Source organism: Schistocerca piceifrons, chromosome 7 (assembly GCF_021461385.2).
Source record: "Schistocerca piceifrons isolate TAMUIC-IGC-003096 chromosome 7, iqSchPice1.1, whole genome shotgun sequence".
In the NCBI taxonomy this organism is placed as follows: domain Eukaryota; kingdom Metazoa; phylum Arthropoda; class Insecta; order Orthoptera; family Acrididae; genus Schistocerca; species Schistocerca piceifrons.
The window spans coordinates 26,878,579-26,906,285 of record NC_060144.1 but is presented as its reverse complement, the minus strand read 5'-3'; the positions used below and the strand labels follow the sequence as shown (position 1 = coordinate 26,906,285).

General features: G+C 39.8%; 1 protein-coding gene across 2 annotated transcripts in view; it reads left to right on the top strand.

Moving 5' to 3' along the window:
* LOC124804712 (phospholipid-transporting ATPase ID) overlaps positions 1-27,203 on the top strand; it is a 538,289-nt gene extending 511,086 nt beyond the window's left edge. For both annotated transcript variants that reach the window (XM_047264976.1, XM_047264975.1), the window contains exons 20-23: positions 4,885-4,988; positions 5,402-5,533; positions 14,749-14,897; positions 23,801-27,203. In XM_047264976.1, the coding sequence (XP_047120932.1) occupies positions 4,885-4,988; positions 5,402-5,533; positions 14,749-14,897; positions 23,801-24,029 (614 nt within the window). In that variant the 3' untranslated portion in view covers positions 24,030-27,203. The remainder of the gene's footprint in view (positions 1-4,884; positions 4,989-5,401; positions 5,534-14,748; positions 14,898-23,800) is intronic.
* Positions 27,204-27,707: the final 504 nt, after the last annotated feature.

Sequence of the window (27,707 nt, the reverse complement as noted above, 5' to 3'; positions counted from 1 at the left end):
GAAATCAGATTATAATAGGGGACCTCAATGCACATGTTGGCACAGACAGGAAAGGATTCGAGGAGATAATGGGACCAGAGGGCTGGGGGAACCGAAATAGAGAAGGAAAATTGTTGCTGGAATTCTGCAAGAGGAATGGGCTGGCGATCGCAAATTCGTGGTACAAGAAGAGGAGTAGTCACAAAATAACTTGGTACAGTGGGGACTGGTCCCAAACTTCAGTAGTAGACTATGTACTAGTGGATAGGCAGATGATGAGTAGCCTCACAGATGTTAAGGTCATACCATCTGAGGCCTTAGACAGCGACCATCGGCTGTTGGTAGCCACCCTAAGAGAGAAAAAAGATAGGAGGGCAACAGATATACAGGAGAAAAGGTTGAAGACATGGATGCTGAAAGAGGATGAACGGAGGACCCAGTACCAGACACTGATCAGGAAGAAGCTGCCAAAGGAAGATCAGAGAACAGTGGAAGAAGAATGGGGCGATTTTAAGAGGGCTCTAGTTGAGGCAGCTGAGACTGTGTGCGGAAGAACTAGCACAAAGAGGAGAAGTAGGGAAACCCCATGGTGGAACAACATATGTAAAGAGGCAGTACTTCGAAAGAACAAAGCCTTCAGAGAATGGTTCCAGACCCGAACAGAGGAAGCTAGGGTAAAATATGAGGAAAGCAAGAAAGCGGCACAGACCATAGTAAGGGCGGAGAAGAAGAAGTGGATGGAAAAATGGACAAGAATGTTAGAAGAGGACAGTGAAGGGAACAAAAAAGTACTTTACACCATGGTAAGAAATAAGAGGAATGACAGAAGTGAGTGCCTGAGGATCATGGATAATAATGGAAGAGTTGTGGAGGAAATGCATGAGCTCAAAAAGATTTGGAAGGAGTACTTTGAAGATCTGTTGAATGCTGCCAAGCAGGTAACTAACAGCGATGGAGAGCCTAAGGCAGCAGACGATTATAATAGTGGGGAAATTGATGATCTAACTTGGAATGAAGTGGAAGAAGCCATAAAGAGGATGAAAGGGGGCAAGGCACCAGGTTGGGACGAAGTAACAGTGGATATGATACGAGCAGCAGGAGAAGTAGGAACCCAGTGGCTATACAGAGTGCTGAGGGTGGTGTGGAAGGAGAACAGAATTCCTGAGGATTGGAAGAAAGGAATTATAGTCCCGATCTTCAAGAAAGGGGATAAAAGGAGATGTGAGAACTACAGAGGAATCACCCTGCTATGCCACTGTGGAAAAATCTATGAAAAGATGCTGGAGAAGAGAATAAGAAGCAGTATTGAAAGTAGACTGCAAGAGGAGCAGTACGGTTTCAGACCGGGAAGATCAACAACGGACCTCATATTTGCGGTAAGGCAACTGCAGGAAAGGCACTATGAGTACGGGAAGGACCTAATCATGGCCTTTTTGGATATTGAGAAGGCGTATGACAGTATCTGTAGGGACAAGCTCTGGGATGTGCTGAACGCAAAAGGGATAGATGAAGAGATTACACGAAAAGTCAGAAAAATGTATGAGGGAAGTGAGAGTTGTGTGAAAGTGGGGAGGGAACGTACTGCATGGTTCAAGCTGGAAAATGGGCTGCGACAGGGAAGTGCACTTTCGCCTTTATTGTTTATTATTGTTATGGATGAAATCCTACAGCAAGTATCAGATGCAATTGGAGATCATAAAATGAAAGCAGTGCTTTTTGCCGATGACCTGATGTTATGGGGAAATTGCGTGAAGGAGGTGCAAGAGCAGTTAGATGCATGGGAGGCAACGGCAGCACAATATGGAATGCATTTCTCTGCAAAGAAAAGTGAAATAATCGTCACAACAAGGAAGAAGAATAGGCCAAATGTGGATATAACTTGTGGAGGGGAAAAACTACAAGTGGTAGAGAACTTCAAGTACCTGGGAAGCGTGATTGAAAGTAAGGGGGGAAACGCAGTGGAAATAAATGAAAGATGCAGAAAAGCAGGGCAGTTCTACAAATGCATTAGGGGGCTTATTTGGAGCAAGGAGGTGCCACAGAAATCCAAGGGAATTATATACCGAACCTACTTTGTCCCCATATTGACATACGGAAGTGAGACATGGGTAATGCACAAAAGCGACAAAAGTAGAATACAGGCTAGTGAAATGAAGTTCCAGAGGAGCAGGTTGGGTGTAACAAGACGAGACAGATTGCGAAATTTGTATGTGAGGGAAAGACTAAAGGAGGAACCAGTACAGGACAGGATAGAAAAATCAAGACTGCAGTGGTATGGACACATGAAGAGAATGGATGAGGGAAGAATTCCAAAGAGGATGTTTGATCTGCAACTGGAGGGGAAGAGGCCCAGAGGAAGACCAAGAGATAGATGGGTGAAGGGAGTGAAGGAATGTGTGATGAGAAGAGGAGAGAACTGGACGAAGGTGGAAGAGGGGGAATGGTGGAAAGACAGAACACGGTGGAGAGGCTTGTGTTCCCGACAGACCCAGCCAGTGGCTGGAAACTGTCCAAGATGATGATGATGAGATGAGCAAAGACAGTTTCTAGAGGAGTTGTTGAACCTTGGATATGCACATAAACAAGAAGTTGAGTGTGATCCTTCTTCAGCAGAACTCATGATTTAAAAGTTTTTTGGACTTGCAGTCAGGTTATTTGCCCTTTCCACAATATTTGAACAACATCCCAAGTTGTTCTCATCAGGCATCAAGAGTTGATTTTGTTGCTCACTTTTTTTGTGCAAATCAAACACTGCCCTTGGGAATGTTTGATGGCATGATTAAACAATAAAACAGACTCGCAGAAACTCAAAACAGATGGCAAGAGAACATTGAAATGTTTCCTTATCTGATTGAAGCACATTATGTGCTAGATACCATGTTTTGCTTAAGCCAAAGCCTTATTCTTGTTGATTATATTACACCTTATTCTTGTTGATTAAATTACAGGCCACTCAAATGTCAATTGCGTCTTTTGTTAAATGGTCCCACAAATTTGTCAACTGCACAACAATGTTGGTATTTTCAAATTTCATGTTATTCACACAGGTCAGGCAGTGTTTAGCGACAACTAATACAGTTGGTTGCTCAAGGTGGAACTAACCCTTTTGTGCTTAATGTCTTTGTTCAAAAGTTCTTATAATTTTTTCAGTGTACGACGTACCACGTTCACACAGTTTGTGGTATTTTCCTAGTTCTTGGAGTCCTACATTATCTTTCACATAACACAGTAGAATTTTTAGTTTTGTTTGAATAAATGATATATAAATTTGAACCATATTTTCAAAGTATTTTCATTATCTTCCTGGAAAAGGTACCATAAGATTCTGGCAGTTTGTTCATTGGTTTCATCTCCTTTTGTTGGCAGTGCCAGTTTGCATTGTAGTACATGTTCAGTATAATATTTTGAGTGCACATTAGTTTTAAAAACTTCTGTCAGAAGTCTTATGTTATTTCGCAGGGCACTCGTCAGAGAGCGTACATGTTCAGTGGACCAGTGTGCTAAGTATGGAGCTTCTCTTTGATGGGTGGGGATGACTCATGGCCTGTAGATAAGTGGTTGATATGGGTGGGCCTCATGTAGACACTGTCCCCTAGAAACCATCTTGTTCTATTTCCATTGTGACTTTTAAACTTGGATTGCAGTGAAGAGAGAAACCGTATCAAAATTAACTATAATATATGTCACTCAAGAGCCACATTTTGACAAGGAATTGGTGGGGCTGCAAACGATGTTTTTACAATGTTTTTCCAGCTAGCATCATGATGCAGGTGATGAATTTCTAGGACAGTGTAATAAAGGAGATTGTCAAAACTAGAGTGGTGTGTAGTTTAATCAACAGGGGCAGCTTAAGCTGCGCTCACTTTGATTGATTGATTTTCCAAACAACTTGAGCAATCTCTCTGTCTACTCATAGATAAGTAGCTATTAGACTTTTTTTTATGATGTTGTCTTCCACTATTCTTCTCCACATGTTCATGTTTTTGCATAGTTTTTGTACTGGTTTTTAATTCCTGCTGACTCCACTCCCTCCCCCACCCTTCCATAAAGGTGTAGGAAGCCATAGCTAGAATTTGGTATAAGTCCAAGCAGCCCACAATGAAACCAGTGCTCAAACCCTGATAAGACAACTAGGGAAGTTGGTGCAAAGAATAGAAAGAAAATTACAGCTCAGCTGCAAACCGAAAAAGTTGGAAACAGAGAACTGAATGTTGCTGCTCACCTAATGTGCCAGGTACTTTCACCTAGCAGCAGCAGCAAACAACAACAACAACAACAACAACACAGATGGGTCTTAACAGGGGGTCTCCCATGGTTGCTCTGTTGTTTTCTTTGACCGTGTCCACAAGATCTAGGTACATCAAGCACTCACTCTGTTTGGTGTCTCTGTTTTAAATCTTTATGAGACAAACATGGTGTGGATTTTATGATTCTGTGAAATGTGAAACTTGTTCCTTAAAATTTTAGGGAGAAGTTGTAAATGTGCTACCATGCTGACTGGTTCATACATGGTATGTACTTCCGTTTTAATAGAATGTTTCGCAATATTTGACTAAATCTGAAATATCTTAAATTTATGATAACTTGAGCGAAACTAGGAGACCATGCAATTTTAGATAAGATTGACTTTGTTCCTTTTTATCATTGAAATCAGGTGTGCAGGTATAGCTTTTTTAGTTAGACTTCAGTCAACAAGTTCAAGTTCATTAATTCTCTCTGTTAAAATTATAATGAGTTGAGTGTGTGCTCCTTGTTACGAATTAACAGTTTAATCCATTGATCAAACCTGTAAGAAAAATAGTTACGCTCATATGAGAAGAATGCTTGATCAAATGTGGAAGAAAGTGTCATTTTCTTATAAGAAGTCAGTTTCAGTGCTGAACTTGATTTTGTGCTTTGTTTCAGGTACATACAAAGATGGTGTTTCACCAAATGGTTATGTACTGTCAGATCACATGCTCCTTGGGAGTGTTGTTGCCACAGATCTTGTTATTGTGGTCACAGCACAGGTGAGTTGAGAGTAATATAATAGTTTATCTTTCAAAGTCTATTTATACACATTTATTGGATAGTGAAGGTAATTTTCAAAGCTATTTACATTTAAGAAGATAATGGAATACTACTTAAATGTGAATTACTTAATGATGAGTGGTGGACATATAACATGTATTAAAACAATATCATGAATAGGGTAGTTGTTATTCCAGTCTGGAGTTTTCATTGTTGGAATACATATTACTGTGTCATTACAGCAGAATTGGAGCTCCAACAACCTAGGACACTTGTGCAGCCTCCAGTAATTCAGATTTCTATAGCTCATTAATTTTATTACTTTTTTTCGTGGCTGTAGTCCTGGGATTTTAAATTCAGCTCATTGATGGTTCCTTAAAAAGTGTGACTGTGTGCTTCCTTTCCTTTTCAGGTTGCCTTAGATACTGCTTACTGGACAGTGTTCAACCACATCATGGTGTGGGGATCCCTGGTGTGGTACTTCATTTTACAATACTTTTACAATTACGTCATTGGTGGGAGCTACGTTGGATCTCTCACTATGGTACAGTATAATTCTCAGTAATTATGCTTAGCCAGTAAAAATAATTTTTCATGAGAGTTATTAAGAAACGAATCAAAAATATTCAGTGGTCATTCACATTGACTGTGTAATAACAGTGCAAGAACAAAGTGAGGAGCTCTTGGTATGGCAAAGAAAGACTGTTATTTGGATGAAAAATGGACTTATTTTTTTGTCCTAGTCTCCTTATGTACAAATAAATTTGGAGGAAAAACAATCTGACTTGGTTTGCATCCTTGACCATTTGGTTTTTAATCTGAGACTTATCCAGTGAGCAGTTGAACCACATGTGCAACATGTCACACTGTAGCAATCTTTGTTAGACAGAACTTTTTGCCTTGCCCCCATAAGGAAGCATACCCTAGCATAATAGAAGTCTCCTTTCTCCTGTGCTGCCAGCTTGAGGTAAGTAGTGATGATTCAACTTTTACATATTAAGAAGATACTGCTGTTTCAGTCCTACACTGTGGAGTGAAGGCCATATTAGGCAAATAACGCCATGTATAGAGACACATAAGCAGTCACTCTTCCCATCCTCCATAAGCACATAGAGTGGAAAGAAACGTTAATATGTGGTACAATGGAAAGTACCCTCTGTCATGCACTTCATAGCAGTCTGCAGAGTGTAGATACGGATGTAAATATGCATTCTAAAATGAATGAGGCCAGCTTATGCCTGATGCATACACATCTTCATCAGTTGGTAGCCAGTCACCTTGGAGAACATTCCAGCAGCTGTAGAAGCATACATAACTTTGATTTGAATACTGCCCCAACAAAACTGATGCAAAAAACGAAAAAGAATCTTTTAATCATTGTGATGAGAGCTAGCACTGCTAGGGACTGTAGACTATGAATTGAGAAAGAGCATAAACTATAACAGAGGTAGTCATAAAGTTTTAATTATCACCTGACATGCATAAAGTTATATAATTAATTTTTTGTTTGTTTGCAGGTACACTTCTGCACTACTGGTACACATTGAAATCCTTACACTACAGTATCTTCACTTTTTGATAACTGAGCCAAAATGAAATAGCACAGGCCTGTCGATATAGTAGATCATGTGATGATTAGTTTTCAACAGCAATGGAAATGTTTTAGCTATGTAAGGCGAATCCTGGCAACTTCTCTCACTATGTGGGTTGGATTCACACAGCTCCAACATTTCTGACGCTACAAAGGGGGGAAAAAACTGCATGATACTCCACTTCGTCAATGGGCTGTGCTGTTGTGCTTTCGCTCATGTTGCAGCATGCTCTGGTACTGTGTCACAGGAATTTCGTAGTGTTCTAGTACTGCAGCCATGTACCTGGAAACTTATGTAGCTTAACTTCTTTTTTCAAGATGGTGATACAATTTTTGATAATTTGATGCCTGCAAATACGAATCTGTATGAATAGGCTTACAATAAACTGAAAGCCCCAGAGAGAACTCATTCTTTCATCTAACCAAGACATCCAAGATAGGCAGGCATCCAGCTTTCTCTGTACCCATTTGTTTTAATCAAAGATGACAGTGTGTACCAATGGCAGCAGTAAGTGGTAATTCTGAGGACAGCTAAGTTCCATGGTTCCACCAGTGAGTGCGCTGTTGCTAGAAAGTATGGTCTGTCTGTCAACTTAATTTTGACACATGCTCACAACATGCTGCAGCTTGCTGTACATTGTTAAATGGAGTAAGTCTTTGTCAGTCTCCACCAGATCACTTGAAAATGACAAATTGTGTTGACAATTCAATGCAAAGTGCATTAATTTATACTCAGAAAGGCAGGCAAATAAAACAATTTAATTGTTAACTTTACACTTCAACATTCACAAATTTGTGAGGTAAAATTTACACGAACATAAATTTTACAGTTTGTAAGTGCATGACCAAGGAAGTGATGCAATTAAGCCCAGTCAGTGAAGGCCAGAGGAGGTCAAATATGTGAATAATTCATGTAACCTCAAATTTTTGTACAGTGGTAGGAGGGAGTTCCATGAAAAATATACTTAAAATCTTGAGGGGTGGAGGTGGGGGAAGGGAGGGAAGGGCTGGGTATGAATAATGTTGGTACAACTGACTGTTTCCAACAACCAACTAGTCAGTGGATTCGTTTTTTCTTCAGTCGGTTTTTTCAGTTGAATGAAACAACCGAATGAAACTAGTCTCTGCAGCCATGTCAGCTATATGAATGTTTTCACTTACTCACTGGGTTTCAGGAGTGCCATTCAATGCAAGACAGCTGACTCTAACAAGTCTGGGTCGACTGCGGTTGTTATATGAATGTTTTTGCTCCGTCTCTGCATTTGATCGATTTCACTTACCCTTTTCCGTGGGGGTCGATGGTCATTGGGGCAGGCATGTGGTGCTGCCACCGTAGCCTCCTCCTACTCCTCCTGCTGCTGCTGCCAGGGTCACGATTGCAGCTGTCGCGAGGAGGTGGGAGGAGGTGGAGTGGTGGCTGGTGCGAATGCAGTGTGACACTGCCGGGACTTACACTTGTGGCGACTGTCCACTGCGCCACGTCCTCATGCCAGCTGTAAGCCTGGCCCTGGCCCTGGCAAGATGCTGACATGGAGTGTGCGGGATGTTCAAGAACTAGCTCGATAGGTAGATTTAACTAATGGACATCATTGCATCTTTTCAGTAAAACAGAATCCAAACAGTTGCAAAAAATCTGGCGTGTACCCTTTCCTCTTCACATATGCTAGCTCAATTTTGTACTCGCAGCGAAGCTTTATTAGTTATGTGATGTTTTTAATTGCACCTGGGACAGTTTAATGCACAACAGTTTATGTATCAGTTTCAAATGGTGAAAAGGAGAATTAGTCTTTCAATACACAATAAAATGAGTTATTGCTTATTTTAACTTTGGCATTCATCTAATGAAAACACTACAGACTGGTTTCCTCACAATAATAGCTGGATAATTCAGTCAACTAAACCACTAAACTGTGGTCTCAGATGAATGAATGAATGAATGAATACATGCTTCAACTGACATAAAACTAAAGACCGGTTTCACTTGAAAAGAGAGAATGAAGAACCATCAGTATGCAAAACACCAACATATTGCATCGACTGTTTTGATTCGGTTGCTCCCACAGACTGGTTTCACTCAAATGGATGAATGAATAATTCAACCAATATGTAATGCTACAACCAAATGAGTCAGTAGTTTTCCAACAAGCAACTGAATTGATTGTTTTCATTTGATTGTACTCAACATTACGTAGAAGTGTGGCAGTAACTTTCATATGCTTTTCTTGAATAACTCGAAAACAGCAGACTCTTGTGGAAACATATCCCAGTACAAAATTAAATTGCCTGTAAAAAAAGGTCCTATTCATGTTTTCTCTAGTACAAATAGTTTGTGTCGTAGAGAGTGAGAGAATATGAAAGTCTCAGGTGAAGCATTTGTGCCGTCAATTAGGTAGTTTTTGTAGGGCAGTTTGAGCTACTTTACTGACTTGATGGACCATAAGTGCCCTGTATAAAATTGTTACCCTCAGCTTTACCTACATCGCTGTGATTCATTGTAAACAGTTATCATTTACACTGTGTATTGCAAACTTTTTTTTAAGACTTCTGATTCTGGAAATAACCAGAAAATATACAAGAATGAAATGAAACAAAATAACTTAGAATAAATTTATTTAATAGGAGCTTCACTGTAACTTCAGCGAGATTAGTGTGCATTTCTAGAACAGAGTTCAGTGATGATATTAGTGTGATACTAAAATTTGCTTCTAAGCATTCTTACAGCACGGTAGTCTTTCTCGTAGTGTTACATTCCTGTGTGCAGTGACTGATTCCAGCCTTCAAGTCTAATGTGTCAAATAAAATGCAGACTCCACTGGGTCTACATTTTTTTTTTCTTCAGAAGGAAAACTAACTTCAGAGTGGTGAAATTATACAGAGACAAGATGTCTGGCCAGTGTTCACCTTCTGGAGGCGAAATTACAAGTACTGCTGATAGATACAAGGAGTATTCATAAAGCATTAATTATGACGGAACTATAAAGTTGCATCCATGAAATGTGCTGATGGTATCAATCCTTGTCTACATATTCCAGCCTACAATTTTAAATTTTTTTCCCCAACAATGTATGACTTGGCTGAGACCTTAGTTGTAGAACTCTGAATTTTGGCTATTCAGGAAACCTTTTACCCCCAAAATCACCTGTTTGTCATTCTGGAAATGCCCAACACACAATGTTTTTTCTACTTGAGGAAACAGGAAGGGGTGACTGAATATCATGTCAGGAGAATTTAGGAGTTTGATAACCCAGAGAAGCAGCCAGTGTACTGTGCGTGATAAGCTGGGGGATTGTTGTGGAGTAAAAACATGTCCTCAGTCAGTTTGCCATGACAGTTTGTCAGGACAGCTTCCTATAACCTCGCCAGGAGATTTTTGCAATACACTCCTGTGATGGTTTGTCCCTTATGAGCGTAATCTGTTGGTACCCTTCTTTTTTTTTTTAGAACAGATATCCACAGTTCCACTGCTTATTTTACTCCTTTATCTCGGGTTCATAGTAATACCACACACCACTCATCCACAGTGATTAAAGAAGTAATCTTAATTGGCGTCATGCAGTTGCAACTTTACCTCAATTCAACAGTCGTGTTGAATGAGTTGAATGGGTGTGAGCAGTTGCAGAACCCAGTGAGTGGCAACCATTGTAGTTTCAAAATATTATGAAACTTATTGAAAACTGATCTCCGACTGATTTTCATTTCTTCCACTATTGCCTCGACTGCGATATGCTGGTCTTTGAGTGCTAGGTCTCGCATTTCTTCAGGGTGGATAAACTGACTATTCATTCTGTGCAATTGACACTTGATATATGATGGTGCATTGTTGTTGTACACTTCCACCATCACAGCATGGATTGCTGCTGTGTTGTTCCCCTTCAAATGCAGAAAATGTGTTAATGCGCAATGCATCTACATCTACATAGATACTCTGCAAGTCACATGTGGTGCATGGTAGGAGGGTGCCCTGTGCCACTACTAGTCATTTCTTTTCCAGTTCCACTTGCAGACAGAGCAAGTGAAAAATGACTCTGTATATGCCTCTAGGTGAGCCCTAATTTCTCATATCTATCTTCATGGTCCTTATGCCAATGTATGTTGGGTGGCTGTGGAATCGTTTGGCAGTACGCTCCAGGTACTGGTTCTCTATATTTTCTCAATAGTGTTTGACAAAAAGAATGTCGCCTTCCCTCGAGGGATTCCCATTTGAGTTCCCGAAGCATCTCTGTAATGCTTATATGCTGTTCGAACCTACTGATAACAGATCTAGCAGCCTGCCTCTGGATTGCTTTGATGTCTTCCTTCAATCTGAACTTGTAGGGATTCCAAATACTCGAGCATTATTCAGCATCCTATATGTGGTTTACTTTACAGGTTACCCACTCTTTCCTAAAATTATCCCAATAAACCAGAGTCGACCATTAGCCTTACCCACCACAGTTATCACATGCTTGTTCCGTCTCATATCACTTGGCAGCATTATTCCCAGATATTGAAACAACTTCACTGTGTCAGGTAGGACATTAGCAACACTGTATCCAAACCTCACAAGTTTGTTCTTCCTACTCATCCGCATTAACTTAAATTTTTTACACATTTAGGGCTAGCTGCCATTCATCACACCAACTGGAAGTTTTGTCTAAGGCATCTTGTATCTTCCTACAGTCACTCATCTTCGACACCTTACTGACACCATGGCATCATCCGCAAACAACTGCAGATTGCTACCCACTCTGTCCACCAAATCATTTAAGTACATAGAGAACAAATGCAGTCCTATCACACTTCCCTGGGACACTCATGTTGATACCCTTGTCCCTGATGAATGCTCGCTGTCAAGAAGAACATACTGGGTTCTATTATTTAAGAAGTCTCCGACCCACACACACATCTGTTAACTTATTCTTTGTACGTTCGTTAACAGCCTGCAGTGGGGTGCCATGTCAAATGCTTTCTGGAAATCTAGAAATATTGGCTAAGGCTGTTGCCTTTCATCCACAGTTCAGAGTATATCAAGTAGGAAAAGGGCAAGCTGAGTTTCGCACAAGCGATGCTTCCTAAAACCATGCTGATTTATGGGTATAAGCATTTCAAAATGGTTCAAATGGCTCTGAGCACTATGGGTCTCAACTTCTCAGGTCATTAGTCCCCTAGAACTTAGAACTAGTTAAACCTAATTAACCTAAGGACATCACAAACATCCATGCCCAAGGCAGGATTCGAACCTGCGATCGTAGCGGTCTTGTGGTTCCAGACTGCAGTACCTTTAACCGCACGGCCACTTCGGCCGGCGTTAAGCATTTCAGCCTCAAGAAAATTTATTATATTCGAACTGAGAATTTGTTCAAGGATTCTGCAGCAAACAAAAGTTAGGGATATTGGTCTGTAATTTTGCAGGTCCGATCTTTTACCCTTCTTATATCTTGGAGTCAACTGTGCCTTTTTCCAGTTGGGATTTTGTGCTGGACGAGAGTTGCATGATAAATGAAAGCTAGGAAAGGAACCAATGCTGTAGAATACTCTTTGTAAAATCGACTGGAATTCCATCCGGACCTAGTGATTTATCTACTGCACTCCATTTTATCAGTGGGCTCCTGTATATTGTGGGCTCAGGATTTCGGTGCATACCAGGATTGCAGTCGTGTACCTAGGAAAAAAGAAAAAAATAGTTAATAGTTGATTCTTGCAGAGAAGAAACCAACAACCAGCCACTGTTAATGGCATTATTTATTTAAACAAATAGCGCCATTACCAATTTTGAACAGATAGGTTTGTCTTTAAACAGCTGTGCACATTTAAATTACATTTGTTGTGTTCTGTTCCCCCCCCCTCCCCACTTGCGGCGAAAGTTCCTTGAGGTTGTGGTGATGGTGGTTGTGGTGACATAGAAATTCCTGCATCATTATGTTGCATTGTTGGCAGCCTGTGTTCATGTAATGGTAAAAAGTATATAAAACACATTGCGTATTTATACATCAAAAAAGTTTTATAATTTTTTTTGCCCAATCAGTTATCAGTGCAACATAGTGATATGTGGGAAATATGACGGCGCCACCATTCCAAGGAACTTTTGCCATTAAGGAGGAGAAAACAGTGTACAATTAATGTAAACAGAAACAAGTGGAATCTATAGACATAAAAAAAAATTGCATCACCTCAGTTCCGAGAGTTCCGGAATCTGTACAGAAAATTGGAATAGAAATCAAGGTAAACAACGTTTCCACTCTTTTTATTACTCATGAAAACCACACATTGCTTGTTGTACCACCATACAGTGAGACCTTCAGAGAGCGATTTGGCTTAGATCCCTCAGAGTTGTTGGTGGGTCACGTCATCCACAAACAGCCCTTTTCAATCTATCCCAGGCATGTTCGATTGGGTTCACTCTAGTCAAGCGATGTCATTTTCCTGAAGGAAGTCATTCACAAGATGTGCACAATGGGGGCACGAATTGACATCTATGAAGATGAATGCCTCGCCAATATGCTGCCGATATGGTTGCACTATTGGTCTGAGGATGACATTCACATATTGTACAGTCATTACGGCGCCTTCTATGGCCACCAGTGGCGTACATCAGCCCCACATAATGCCTCCCCAAAACAGCAGGGAACCACCACCTTGCTGCCCTCACTGGATAGCGTGTTTAAGGCGTTCAGCTTGACAGGGTTGCCTCCAAACATCTCCAATGATTGTCTGGGTGAAGGCATATGCGACACTCATCAGTGAAGAGAACGTGATGCCAATCCTGAGTGGTACATTCGGCTTGTTGTTGCGCCCATCTGTACCACGCTGCATGGTGTCGTGGTTGCAAAGATGAACGTTGCCATGGACGTCGGGAGTGAAGTTGCGCATCATGCAGCCTATTGCGCACAGTTTGAGTCATAACATGACGTCCTGTGGCTGCACGAAAAGCATTATTCAACATGGTGCGTTGCTGTCAGAGTTCTTCCGAGCCATAATCCGTAGGTAGCGGTCATCCACTGCAGTAGTAACCCTCGGGCAGCCTGAGCGGAGTATGTCATTGACAGTACCTGTCTCTCTGTATCTCCTTGCATGTCCGAATAACATCGCTTTGGTTCGCTCTGATATGCCTGGATACTTCCCTGGTAGAGAACCATTCCTGTACCTCCTTCCTGGTGGAATGACTGGAACTGATCAGCTGTCAGACCCCCTCCATCTAATAAGTGCTGCTCATGCATGGTTGTTTACAGGTTTTGGGCAGGTTTAGTTACGTCTCTGAACAGTCAAAGGGACCGTGTCTGTCATACAATATCCACAGTCAATGTCTATCTTCAGGAGGTGTTGCAAAACATTTTTTGATGTGTGTAAATATGAACAGCTGTCTGGAGTTGAATCTGTCAAACTGGTAACTATGTGATTTGTGTAAATAAATAGCATTAATGACAGTGAGTGGTTGCTGTTATCTTCCTTGCTAGAAGTAACTTGTATTTTGTGCACTGCCACAGTGTCAGAATGTCAATTTTTGACAAAATGGCAAAAAATTAATTGTATAACTTTATTTTTTAGATGAGGATTAAAAGTTAGCTCTCTTTGTAAGCAGAAGGGAGGAGAGACCTTCATCCTCCAAGGTAGGTTACTCATTCCACGATCTTGAGTTACCTGCCCTTCCGTACTAACCTTTCCCCAATCTCTCTCGCTTGCCTCCCTGAGGAAGGAAGTAATAGGTGATGTTTATTGGTTGTACTTAGTATTGTGCTTCCTGAAGGTAAGAACTGACCAGACGTAATGACACCTTACAATCAGACAATTATTTATTTCTTGTTCAAGACATATACAGAGGACTTTGTGCTTTGAATTTCTAGTATGTATATTAACAGTTAATTCTTGTCTTTCCATACAACTGTTACTTGTGCTTAAAGACAAATATGTACAAAACCAGAAGGTACAGCTTCAAACGAAATAGGAAAACCTGAGGAGAAATATTGTAGCCAAGTAATACACACTGTTCTCATATTAATAATGTACCATCTTCCTTGTATAGCTTTTCTTCTAGCTTAGCTGCACTGATTCTTATGTTATTTTGCTTAATGGAAAATTTTTAAAAATCAAAGAGTTTTTATTTCTGTACACAATGCACTTTTCTCATTTAGTATTAACATTGTTTCAACATTTAGAGGTAGTAATCTACAAGTAACTGTTCCTTGCTGCAGGCAATGAGTGAAGCGACATTCTGGTTCACTACGGTGCTGACAGTTACTGTATTAATGGTTCCTGTGCTGGCCTGGAGGTTCTACTTTGTGAACGTCCGTCCAACTCTCTCTGACAGGGTACGCTTGAAGCAACGCCTTGCACAGCTCAGGTTAGTTCTTGCACTTTTTACAAGCTAGGCACAACTGTTTCGCGTATCTACAATGTGATTTTGTAGATGTCTCCATGGCAACGTCTCTTCATAGCTCTATAGGCAGTTTTCGTTTCCACCTACAGTTGTTTGCACTTCATAGTAGAAAACTGTCAAAAGTTTTGCCAGATGTTAGGTGTTTCCTTAAGTTGGCCTGATTGTAGGAGTGCCTCAGCAGTAAAGAATATATGTACTAAAACATCATGCATGATGTGGCATTTTGTACTTATCTCAGTGTTTAATACGTCATATCTCCTGATCTATGTGTGGTACCATGAAATATGGTACTTTTGTAGGTGCATTTAGTGGTATATATGGATACTGCATACGAAATTTATTGTGGATACAGTTAGTAGCACAGAAGTAATACACTGAAACATCATGCATGATATGGCAGTTTATGATGCATCTAATTGTTTATGGCATCATGTCTCCCGAACTATGGTGGTGGGTTGGTCTTGCCTCCACAGTGATTGTTGCCTGACAGTAGGGGACATGTGTACCAAGTTTGGTTGAAATTGCTCCTGTGGTTTAGGAGGAGATACGGAAACACACACACACACACACACACACACACACACACACACACACACACACACACACACACACAGAGGGTATTCAGTTATAATTTGGTGAGAATATTCTGCTTCCGGCAGATAATGCAGGACCCAGTCCCACTGCTGGACATCTCTGAAATATTTTTCCATTGCTTCTAATTTCATCACAACATTAAAGTGAGGAATCTACCCTCTTCACATATTCAGGGCCAATTTTCTGTCTTTATGCGGGCATGGACTTTTCCCTCAGAGCTGAAGTGCAGTGATTTCCAGTCCATTGTTTCTGGCATGTAATGTGCAAGCAATCCAGCGAGCTTTCACATATGACATGTAGGATGTTTTGTAAATACAGCAATTAGTAGTTTCTCATTAAAATATGTATATTTTTAATTATCTGTCATTTTCAGTTATCCATGCAGTAACAGGCCTGCACATAATTGAGAATTTGCTTTATCTATCAGTTCAACTACTAAAAAATAAAATACTTGAATGACAATATATATATATAAATATAATAGACGGAAACATTCCACGTGGGAAAAATATATCTAAAAAGAAAGATGATGAAACTTACCAAATAAAAGCGCTGGCAGGTCGATAGACACACAAACAAACACAAATATACACACAAAATTCTAGCTTTCGCAACCTATGGTTGCCTCGTCAGGAAAGAGGGAAGGAGGGGGGAAGACGAAAGGAAGTGGGTTTTAAGGGAGAGGGTAAGGAGTCATTCCAATCCCGGGAGCGGAAAGACTTACCTTAGGGGGAAAAAAGGGCAGGTATACACTCGCACACACGCACATATCCATCCACACATACAGACACAAGCAGACATATTTAAAGACAAAGAGTTTGGGCAGAGATGTCAGTCGAGGCAGAAGTGTAGAGGCAAAGAAGTTGTTGAAAGACAGGTGAGGTATGAGTGGCGGCAACTTGAAATTAGCGGAGATTGAGGCCTGGCAGATGACGAGAAGAGAGGATATACTGAAGGGCAAGTTCCCATCTCCGGAGTTCGGATAGGTTGGTGTTGGTGGGAAGTATCCAGATAACCCGGACGGTGTAACACTGTGCCAAGATGTGCTGGCTGTGCACCAAGGCATGTTTAGCCACAGGGTGATCCTCATTACCAACAAACACTGTCTGCCTGTGTCCATTCATGCGAATGGACAGTTTGTTGCTGGTCATTCCCACATAGAATGCATCACAGTGTAGGCAGGTCAGTTGGTAAATCACGTGGGTGCTTTCACACGTGGCTCTACCTTTGATCGTGTACACCTTCCGGGTTACAGGACTGGAGTAGGTGGTGGTGGGAGGGTGCATGGGACAGGTTTTGCATCGGGAGCGGTTACAAGGATAGGAGCCAGAGGGTAGGGAAGGTGGTTTGGGGATTTCATAGGGATGAACTAACAGGTTACGAAGGTTATGTGGACGGCGGAAAGACACTCTTGGCGGAGTGGGGAGGATTTCATGAAGGATGGATCTCATTTCAGGGCAGGATTTGAGGAAGTCGTATCCCTGCTGGAGAGCCACATTCAGAGTCTGGTCCAGTTCCACAAACCCAATCATCCCGGCCGCCCCATTGTAGCTGGTTACCAATCCCCCACAGAACGTACCTCTGCCTACGTAGATCAACACCTTCAACCCATTACATGCAGTCTCCTATCCTTCATCAAAGACACCAACCACTTCCTTGAACGCCTGGAATCCTTACCCAATCTGTTACCCCCGGAAACCATCCTTGTAACCATTGATGCCACGTCCTTATACACAAATATTCCGCACGTCCAGGGCCTCGCTGCGATGGAGCATTTCCTTTCACGCCGATCACCTGCCACCCTACCTAAAACCTCTTTCCTCATTACCTTAGCCAGCTTCATCCTGACACACAACTTCTTCACTTTTGAAGGCCAGATATACCAACAATTAAAGGGAACAGCCATGGGTACCAGGATGGCCCCCTCATACGCCAACCTATTCATGGGTCGCTTAGAGGAAGCCTTCTTGGTTACCCAAGTCTGCCAACCCAAAGTTTGGTACAGATTTATTGATGACATCTTCATGATCTGGACTCACAGTGAAGAAGAACTCCAGAATTTCCTCTCCAACCTCAACTCCTTTGGTTCTATCAGATTCACCTGGTCCTACTCCAAATCCCATGCCACTTTCCTTGACGTTGACCTCCACCTGTCCAATGGCCAACTTCACACGTCCGTCCACATCAAACCCACCAACAAGCAGCAGTACCTCCATTATGACAGCTGCCACCCATTCCACATCAAACGGTCCCTTCCCTACAGCCTAGGTCTTCGTGGCAAACGAATCTGCTCCAGTCCGGAATCCCAGAATCATTACACCAACAACCTGAAAACAGCTTTCGCATCCCGCAACTACCCTCCCGACCTGGTACAGAAGCAAATAACCAGAGCCACTTCCTCATACCCTCAAACCCAGAATCCCCCACAGAAGAACCACAAAAGTGCCCCACTTGTGACAGGATACTTTCCGGGACTGGACCAGACTCTGAATGTGGCTCTCCAGCAGGGATACGACTTCCTCAAATCCTGCCCTGACATGAGATCCATCCTTCATGAAATCCTCCCCACTCCGCCAAGAGTGTCTTTCCGCCGTCCACCTAACCTTCGTAACCTGTTAGTTCATCCCTATGAAATCCCCAAACCACCTTCCCTACCCTCTGGCTCCTATCCTTGTAACCGCCCCCGATGCAAAACCTGTCCCATGCACCCTCCCACCACTACCTACTCCAGTCCTGTAACCCGGAAGGTGTACACGATCAAAGGTAGAGCCACGTGTGAAAGCACCCACGTGATTTACCAACTGACCTGCCTACACTGTGATGCATTCTATGTGGGAATGACCAGCAACAAACTGTCCATTCGCATGAATGGACACAGGCAGACAGTGTTTGTTGGTAATGAGGATCACCCTGTGGCTAAACATGCCTTGGTGCACAGCCAGCACATCTTGGCACAGTGTTACACCGTCCGGGTTATCTGGATACTTCCCACCAACACCAACCTCTCCGAACTCCGGAGATGGGAACTTGCCCTTCAGTATATCCTCTCTTCTCGTCATCCGCCAGGCCTCAATCTCCGCTAATTTCAAGTTGCCGCCACTCATACCTCACCTGTCTTTCAACAACTTCTTTGCCTTTACACTTCTGCCTCGACTGACATCTCTGCCCAAACTCTGTGCCTTTAAATATGTCTGCTTGTGTCTGTATGTGTGGATGGATATGTGCGTGTGTGCGAGTGTATACCTGTCCTTTTTTCCCCCTAAGGTAAGTCTTTCCGCTCCCGGGATTGGAATGACTCCTTACCCTCTCCCTTAAAACCCACTTCCTTTCGTCTTCCCCTCTCCTTCCCTCTTTCCTGATGAGGCAACAGTTTGTTGCGAAAGCTTGAATTTTGTGTGTATGTTTGTGTTTGTTTGTGTGTCTATCGACCTGCCAGCGCTTTTGTTCGGTAAGTCACCTCATCTTTGTTTTTATATATAATTTTTCCCACGTGGAATGTTTCCTTCCATTATATATATATATAAAAAATAGAGGGAAACATTCCACGTAGGAAAAATATATCTAAAAACAAAGATGATGTGACTTACCAAATGAAAGTGCTGGCAGGTCGACAGACACACAAACAAACGCAAACATACACACAAAATTCAAGCTTTCGCAACAAACTGTTGCCTCATCAGGAAAGAGGGAAGGAGAGGGAAAGACGAAAGGATGTGAGTTTTAAGGGAGAGGGTAAGGAGTCATTCCAATCCCGGGAGTGGAAAGACTTACCTTAGGGGGAAAAAAGGACGGGTATACACTCGCGCGCGCACACACACACACACACACACACACACACACACACACACACATATACAGACACAAGCAGACATATTGAAATATGCTTTGGATAAGTCACAGAATATTCCTACTGGTGACATTTTACTATTTAAAGACTCTATTATGTGGACAGTGAAATTGTATATTGCTGTCTTAGTGGAACAGCATTTCTGAAATCCGAACTGTGATTTACTAAGTATCCCATTACTGTTGAGAAGGCTAACCACTCTTGAGTACATTACTTTCTCAAAGATTTTTGAAAATGCTGTAAGCAAGGATACTAGCCGGTAATTGACATCTGTGGTTTCCCCCTTTTTGTAGAGAGGCCTGACAATGGCATATTTTAACCTGTCTGGAAAAATACCCTTAGTCAGTGATGCATTACAAATGTGACTCAGAACATCAGTTGTAATTGCTCCACATTGTTTTAATAACTTGTTAGAGATGTCATCTACTCCAACAGAACATTTATTTTTCAAAGATTTAATGGTGTTCCTTATTTCACAAGAGGTTGTTAGATGAAACTTAATCTGACTAAAATTTTTCAAAACTGACTCTTCCACGAACTGCCTGGTTTTTTCTTTTGAACTATTCTCACCAATTTTTTCTCCTACACTTAAGAAGTGATTGTTAAATACACTGGTTATCTGTGTACTGTTAGTTAAGATGGTCTCATTCTCTTTAACAGTAATACTACCTAACCCAGTGGTTACTTTTCCTGTCTCCCTTGTAACAACATTCCATACTGATTTGATTTTATTGCTGGAGTTGTTAATTTCTTCTCTAACATACATATTTCTTAATTTCCTTACAACTTTTCTCAGTATGTTACAATAATTTTTATTGTGTAAAACTACTTCTGGATCTTTACTAGTTTTTGCTGTCTGATACAGTTTTCTTTTTCTTTCTGAAGACATTTTAATACGTGTAGTAATCCAAGGTGTCTTTTAAAAGTTTGTGGTGCTACATTTAGTAATTTTCTTTGGAAAACAATGTTCAAAAAGGAATATAAATTTGTCAAGAAATATGCTGCATTTATCATCAGGATTTGGCTCATTATATACATCTTCCCAATTTACATTTTCTAAATTTCCTCTGAAGTGATCTATAGATACCGGATTGAGCACCCTCACACTTTTACTTAATGGTTTCTGAAGTGTACACCCTGTTGGGTTTTGTAAGTTAATCAGGTGTGCATCATGGTCAGATAATCCATTTACCACAGGGAAAGTATGTGTTTGTTCTACGTAAAATATAAAGGAATGGACATATCCGAAATAACAGACATCATATTGGCCCAGCAGCCACTATAAACTAAGACACAAAGGAATTACAAACATTGGCTGCAAGTGGGCATTGATTTGAATCAATGGGGAAGTTTAAAGATTTGTGCTTACTAGGTATATGTGCTGACCACTGCACCATATATACACAGTTGTCATCGCAACTGCGTGGATTACCCTAGCAGCCTCGAGTCAAACCCAGTTCCTCAACTGTGAAGGTAGTGCTCCTTACCCCTTAATTCTCATGACTTTTCAGTAATGGTGCAGTTGGCAGCACATCTGCCTAGTGAGCAGGAGATCCAGGTTTGAATCACAGTCTGGCATAAATTTTCAACCTTCCCAATTGATTTAAATCGATGCCCACTTGCAGCCAGTCTCTGTAATTCTTTTCTGTCATAGTGTATGTTATTAGTACCTTCTCGTGCCAAGCTGAATTGTAGTGGATATTCTGTAATTATGTGGGTAACTATAACATGCTAGTGTGCTAGACCAACATCAGACAGCAAGGTTGGATCACTGTCAAGAATTGTGTGGATGTTTTGGGCGATCAGGTCTGTGTCACAGTGCACACTTGGCATGCCTCCGGAGGTGCCTTTTAGCAGAAGAATAATATCTGGAGTTGTACAACTGGCTGCTACAGATACTCGTATCCATTCTTCACTTCTTTCATCTTTTCTATAAACGAAGACAATTTTTATTGTATGGTATGGTTCTTTCCCATGCTAAGTCCAATTTGTCTACAAATCTTAAAAATTCTTCAGTGGTGTCATCAGGCCCATAGGCCAAACTCCACTGTACTCTGTGTGTTAATTTACTTTTTAAAGTATAGTATAGTATGGTATGGTATGGTATGGTATGGTATGGTATGATACACTATTGACCACCATACTGTACTGGTCTTTATGCAGTTCAGAGTAAATGTAGGTCTTCCTCACTGCCACTGAAAGGCACAAATGAAAGTAGACAGTAAATTTCATTCTTTGCATGGTGTATGCTTCTTTTTCCCAGGCCTTTTACATTAATCTGATTTTGAAGATTTATTTATCAATTTTTTATACAAACTACATTGACCAAAATGGTAATCTGCTGGTTTCTACTCAGGAGTTTGAGTTTAGTTTAACTAGTTACTTGTTCCAGAGTTAATTTTCGCAGTGAACCTTGTGAAGTGGAGAGTGTTTTGACAGGTATTGCCATTGTCAGTCTTCCATGTTAGCCAGTTACCTGAGGTATTGAAGCAGTGTTCCTGACTACCGTTTTCATACCCATAGATGATATATCATTAATATATCATTAATATTTTGTTCCAGCCTGTGTACTGAACCCTTTGACAATTTATATTGCATCTAAATCTGTCATTTTCATTGATAAATTTTATTTCAGTAATCCCTGGACAAATATAACAAATTAAATAAATGGAGTACAGGGTGCTAACTTCCTGATCTGTTTAGATTTTACACCTATAACAGTTACTCATTTATGCCTATGTAAATGAAAGTAATTGTAAGATTGATGTATGTGAAAGGTGAAAGATAGTTGTAGCTGGAAGAGCACTATTAATAGAACCATTTCCATGAACTTCGGATAAATCACTGTACAAATTGCAGTGGTCCTGCATATAATTGACCACCACTTTGATAAAAAGTGCTGTATGCATCCTTTTGATGAGTTACTGTGCATCATATTACAATCATTAGTAATGAGTTTCTAAAAAGTCAAAGCCAGTTATGATACAATTTGGACGACCTGAGGCTAGTAATATGCCATTAAACAATTTTATGGAAATACACATTGAAAAATTATATGTGCAAGAGGGTAACAAGTCTTCAGAATTGTGCAGTTGATTGAAAAATCATCTAATCAAGAAGTGAAGTAGCGTAACTGAGGTTATGAATTCTATGGGGTCTCTGTTCCAAATTTGTGGATGTGTCCAGGTTTGTAGTTGGGATGGTGAACTTTTTATAAACAAACAGTTTAATCTAAAGAATGAGGGATTAGTATTACTGAAAGGCAAGGGTGGTAATACTTCAAATAACAAAACATTTTGTGTCGCAGTTCATTGTTGCTGTTAATCTTAACGCACCTGTTACCTTACCCATAGGACCCATTTTTATGTACTGTAGTTAAAACATCCCCAAAATGCGACAGAGTGGTCTAGACATTGAATAACACCTACTCATCAATAGTTCCAGAATGCTTCCTGTAATTTATGATGAACATAACATGTAATTCCTATACAGGCTGGAGCAATATTTTTCTAGCCCATATAACACATATTGGACATCTGTTATCCACTGTTTATGTCCCTTTGCCCATTGTAACTGAAAAGACTGATGGCCAGTAGAATGCAGGGGTTTCAGGCAGTGACTCATTTGTAAAGACGGGGGTTCACGTCTCTACTGAGCCATACAGGTTTTGGTTTGCTCCACTGTCCATAAATCTAGTGAGGTGAATGCCATGAATGATCCCTTTGCTGTATTCACACTTGAACTCTGCCATTCACCATCAGTAAACTGTATTCAGCTGTAATGCTGAATTCTGGCAACAATTTCTGCAACTGCCAGTGAACCCAATGAACAGAGCCCACGGTAGTCCTGTGAAATCCACCACTTCATCACAGAGGGACCTTTAGTATCCGTGAGGTCAATCACCCTCCTTCGCCCCTATGCCACATTGATCTTGCACCTAGTTTTACACATTGAACATGGTATAGAACTCAGTGGACAAAATGCACACCAGACTATGCTCATCGTGCAGTAGCTACCTGTTCCATCTCTTTCCATGCCATATATGGGTGCCAGAAATTGCTGTTAATTTTTTGAGATACAAACTGCGGACGAATCTGTTTACTTTCCTTCATGAGCTGTTATGTGTACTCATATGAGAAGGATATTGTGTTCAGCTATCATCTTTACTTAAATTTGTCGATCTTAGTGTTGTATCAATATACATTAATACTGAGTAATAATTTTGAGCAGGCAGTCGTGTAGGTGCCTGATTTGCAAGTAAGGCTTATAGAAATATTTAACTCCAAAATACCCATTTGTCATTGTGCAGAATAATAATAATAATAATAATAATAATAATAATAATAATAATAATAATAATACGTCATGTAATCCACAAGCCGCATGCAGTTCACCCATAATTCATATTGAACTTCTGAATTTCCAGGTCACGACAGTCACAAGATGTTTTACGGACACCATCTGCTCGAAGAACGCGTCGTTCCATTCGCTCAGGCTATGCTTTTGCTCACCAGGAGGGTTTTGGACGTCTCATAACATCAGGCAAGATAATGCGCAAGTTACCGAGGCCCAATGGAGAATTCTTCTTTCCATCCTTCAGCAACCATTCGTTGGGAGGACCGTCAAATTCTGTGGACATGCAACCACATTTGTGATTGCAGTGTTACAGTGCCTCAGATTTTGTTGGCAGTTCCCATATGCTGCCTCTGTTGTTAAGTGCATTTCACTACCTCTAAATTGTGCCAGATTGACAGTCTCCAATTCATTCCAATCAGTTGAACAGTCTCGTCCGTGTTGTGTAGTTTGTGAGTGGATGTTAAACAACTGGCGTTGGTTGGAAAGAGGACGCTAAGTAGGAACTGACGTTTATTTTGAAATTGTGAGGAGCTATACTAAAATAAATTTATATTGTCTAATTTTATACTACAGTATTTGATGAACAGGAGCTATTAAAATTATTGTAAACTATCCCCTGTAAGACACATGATTGTCTGTGTCTTTCTGTGTCTATACCAGTAGTAAAAATTCCTATTAAATGTTTTAGCCACACTGGATCCATAAAATGTAAAATGTGTCAATCTTCCACAAAAAATTTTTGCTTTTAAAAAAATTAGAAATAAAAGAGATCTCAGAGAGGAGGATTCTTTTGTTCTTGACAAATGAAAGTGTCATACTGCTATTCTGCTGATGTTCTAGCAGGGGTATGTGCTGGATGTGAAGTGACCAAAGAAAATAATCCTCCCTCTTTATTTTTTTAAAAATGTATCATTTTTTTAAGATGATAATTTTATTGACTGCCTCATGAGTCACTACTGAAAGCTGCTGGAAGTAGTGTGGTGCTGGGTTCAGTCTCATGTTGGAACTGTGTTTTTTTTTCGCTGCACAGCTTAATGTATTGGAGAGACCTCTTAAGTGACGTCATAACTTTTATAAAATATGTATATAATTATATGTATATCTATGATGCTTGTTGGCTTTCACTTTGTAAACAGTATTAATGTATGTTTTTGCCACTTTTGTGGAAGGGTATTGTAAATATTTCTGCTGCATTTCTTATTTTTTTATTTATTTGCCATTTGATTATGATGGGAGTTGTGTAATAATGCTGAGGTACATACTCTCAAAATAATTCAGTTGTTTCTTTAAGTGTTGCTACAAATCTGTCTGTAGCTCTACAAATACTTTTATGCACAAAACGCAGTGTTGTACAATAAGATGAGATGTTGTATACTTACATGTTAATGAGTGCATTATCACAAATCGTGCTGAAAACTGCAATGAAGAAGGTGTAGACTTTGGTTATTTCATACCACTTATGCACCACAGTCACTGTTCAGATGAGTCTTGCAGAAAATGTAGGTAATTTTGTTTCCCCCCTTCCTTGTGAGTTCAGAAACTTGCACACAGTTTTAATTTTGAAGTGTGTCCTGAAAAAAATTAATAAATATATATAATTTTTTTAGTCCTACATCATTGGCTGTGTGTTCAGCTATTCTGAAGAGACAATATGCTGGGCATTATATAACTGCTGTCTTAATAAAATTAAATCAGAGTTACAATATAATAATTCGTTTGCCTTTATGTTGGAGTGAATGTGAGAGACCATACAATGGAAAATATGAGAGACAATCTTTGTTTTCAAACATGTAACCTTGTCTTTCTCTTTTAAGTAAGAGATATGCTGTAAGTGAAACAAATATTTTTGTAGAAGAAAAAAATTTAAGAAGAACTATTAATGTTGTCAGGCTCGTAAGTCACCTCTCAAATATTTTGCTGTCTAAAGGGCTATGGCCATTCCTGTAATTTACTTAACTATATATGGGAGTGTGGGAGATGTGGTAGATAATTTGTGGTTGTTGCAAAAAGTATGTAATGGGTATACAGATTTTTGTCATATTATGTAAGAAAGATTTATAATGCTGTGGTTGGCATGGGTTTGGGTGCTCTGTTGGGGACCATAACTAAACACAATGGATATATTAGTATGCTGCAGTGTTGCCTAATGCAAGCTGATTCTGTAAAATGATTTCATAACTGAGTAACAAACTCATAAAACTATTGAAACCAAAGACTGAAGCTTCATGTTAGCAGTGCTTTGTATATTAGAATCCATTATCTCCCAGTATAAGATCTATGCAAAGTGCTGTCCACATTACTTGGACTAGACTCAGTTACATTAATGTTACAAAGATTATTCAAATCATAATGCATCTCAACCCACTCTCACCCTAATTTCTTCCTAAACCTCTATTTCTTAAAGATACACAAGTCAGCTAATGTAATGAAGATGACTGAGATGCAAGCATTTTGCTTGTGTGGCTTTTGTGTGACACAAATTGCAGAGTTTCTATTAGCATCCAGAACAATGTTAGATTAAAGTTCTAGTTTCATATGAAAAGATTCCAAAATAAAATTCTGGTTAGCTGTATATAATTGTTGTCTGTCCACATACATACTTCCTCATATTTCTTAAAAGTTTTTCTTGAGTACATGTTTTGTCATCACTTCAAAGTATTCTCTGTCTGAGCTTTTTTTTATCAAATTAAACTTCTTTTGATAGCCATATCTCTGAAATAAGTGAATATGAGGCTATAAATGAGAATTGGTAAAAACTATATTTTTGGTCATATTTCATTCATTTAATTTTGAATCGTCATTTGATGTATTTGTGATATGAATATGATTTTCTAAAAAATGCCTTATTGATTTGTGGAAGATTTGTATGGCATAGTGATAAATGATGTGTCTGAATGTTGAATTTGTCATCTGCTGTATAAAAATGTTGTTGATGTGATTGAAAATAAGCTACAGAATAAATTTATTTTCTAAGAATGTGAATTTAATAATTTATAAAAATGTCAACAAAAATCACAAAGCTATTTATAAGTTTTATAAAAAAATAGTTTAATGATTTTTGTACTCCAATCTCTAGTTAGTATTATGTTCACAACAGTACTGAAACACAATTTAAGTGCACATTAAACTGCCATCTCTTGTTATTATGAGAAAAACTATTTTTGTTTTAAATACTATATTGTGAAATGAAAGTGCGACTATCATTGAAGGCTGCGTGTGATACATTATTGTTGTTTTTTCATCAGTATTGGATGTATCAGATAAATGTACTTAGTTGATATATTCTTGTATGTAATGTGTAAAAAATGAAAAAAAAAAAAATAGTAGCAGCATTGTAAAAATCTAAAGATGGCACAGAGAGAGACTCTATCAGTAATGTATGTGAATGTATGTCCAAGTGGTGCTTAAAGTTGTTTTGCCCATTCTGTGCTGTAAAATAAACAGTTACTATAATTTTTATGTTAACAGTAAAATGTGGTGGAATTCGATATGTCTTCATTCGCATTGTACAACTCTTATGCCCCGATTTGGAAGTTATGTCATTTGAGTGATATGCGACATAAAAACCTGAAATAGTGTTGCTGGTACTGTTTTTGACAACAAATGACACTATGGCACTAGCGCCCTGAAAACATGACAGGTAAACACGCAGGACCACATGCTGTCTAATGGAACCTGGTTAATCAACTTCTAGAAGACTGTGCATCTTACTGTTGCGTACTTTCCTTTCCTACAATAATTCAGCTAGATAGTTGCTGCTGCTGTTTATTAAATGTCATCATTGCTGCAAATAACTGACTACAGAAGCAATCACAATGAGCCATCGGCAGCAGTTACTTTTGTTCACAATAATGTCACAAATATCCAATTGCACAGTTTATAGTTATTTAGTAATTAATGCAGCATAACTCATTTAACATGATAGCCAAATTCTACAAGATTACCATCTGCTTCACTCGTTTTTCACTGACAATTTA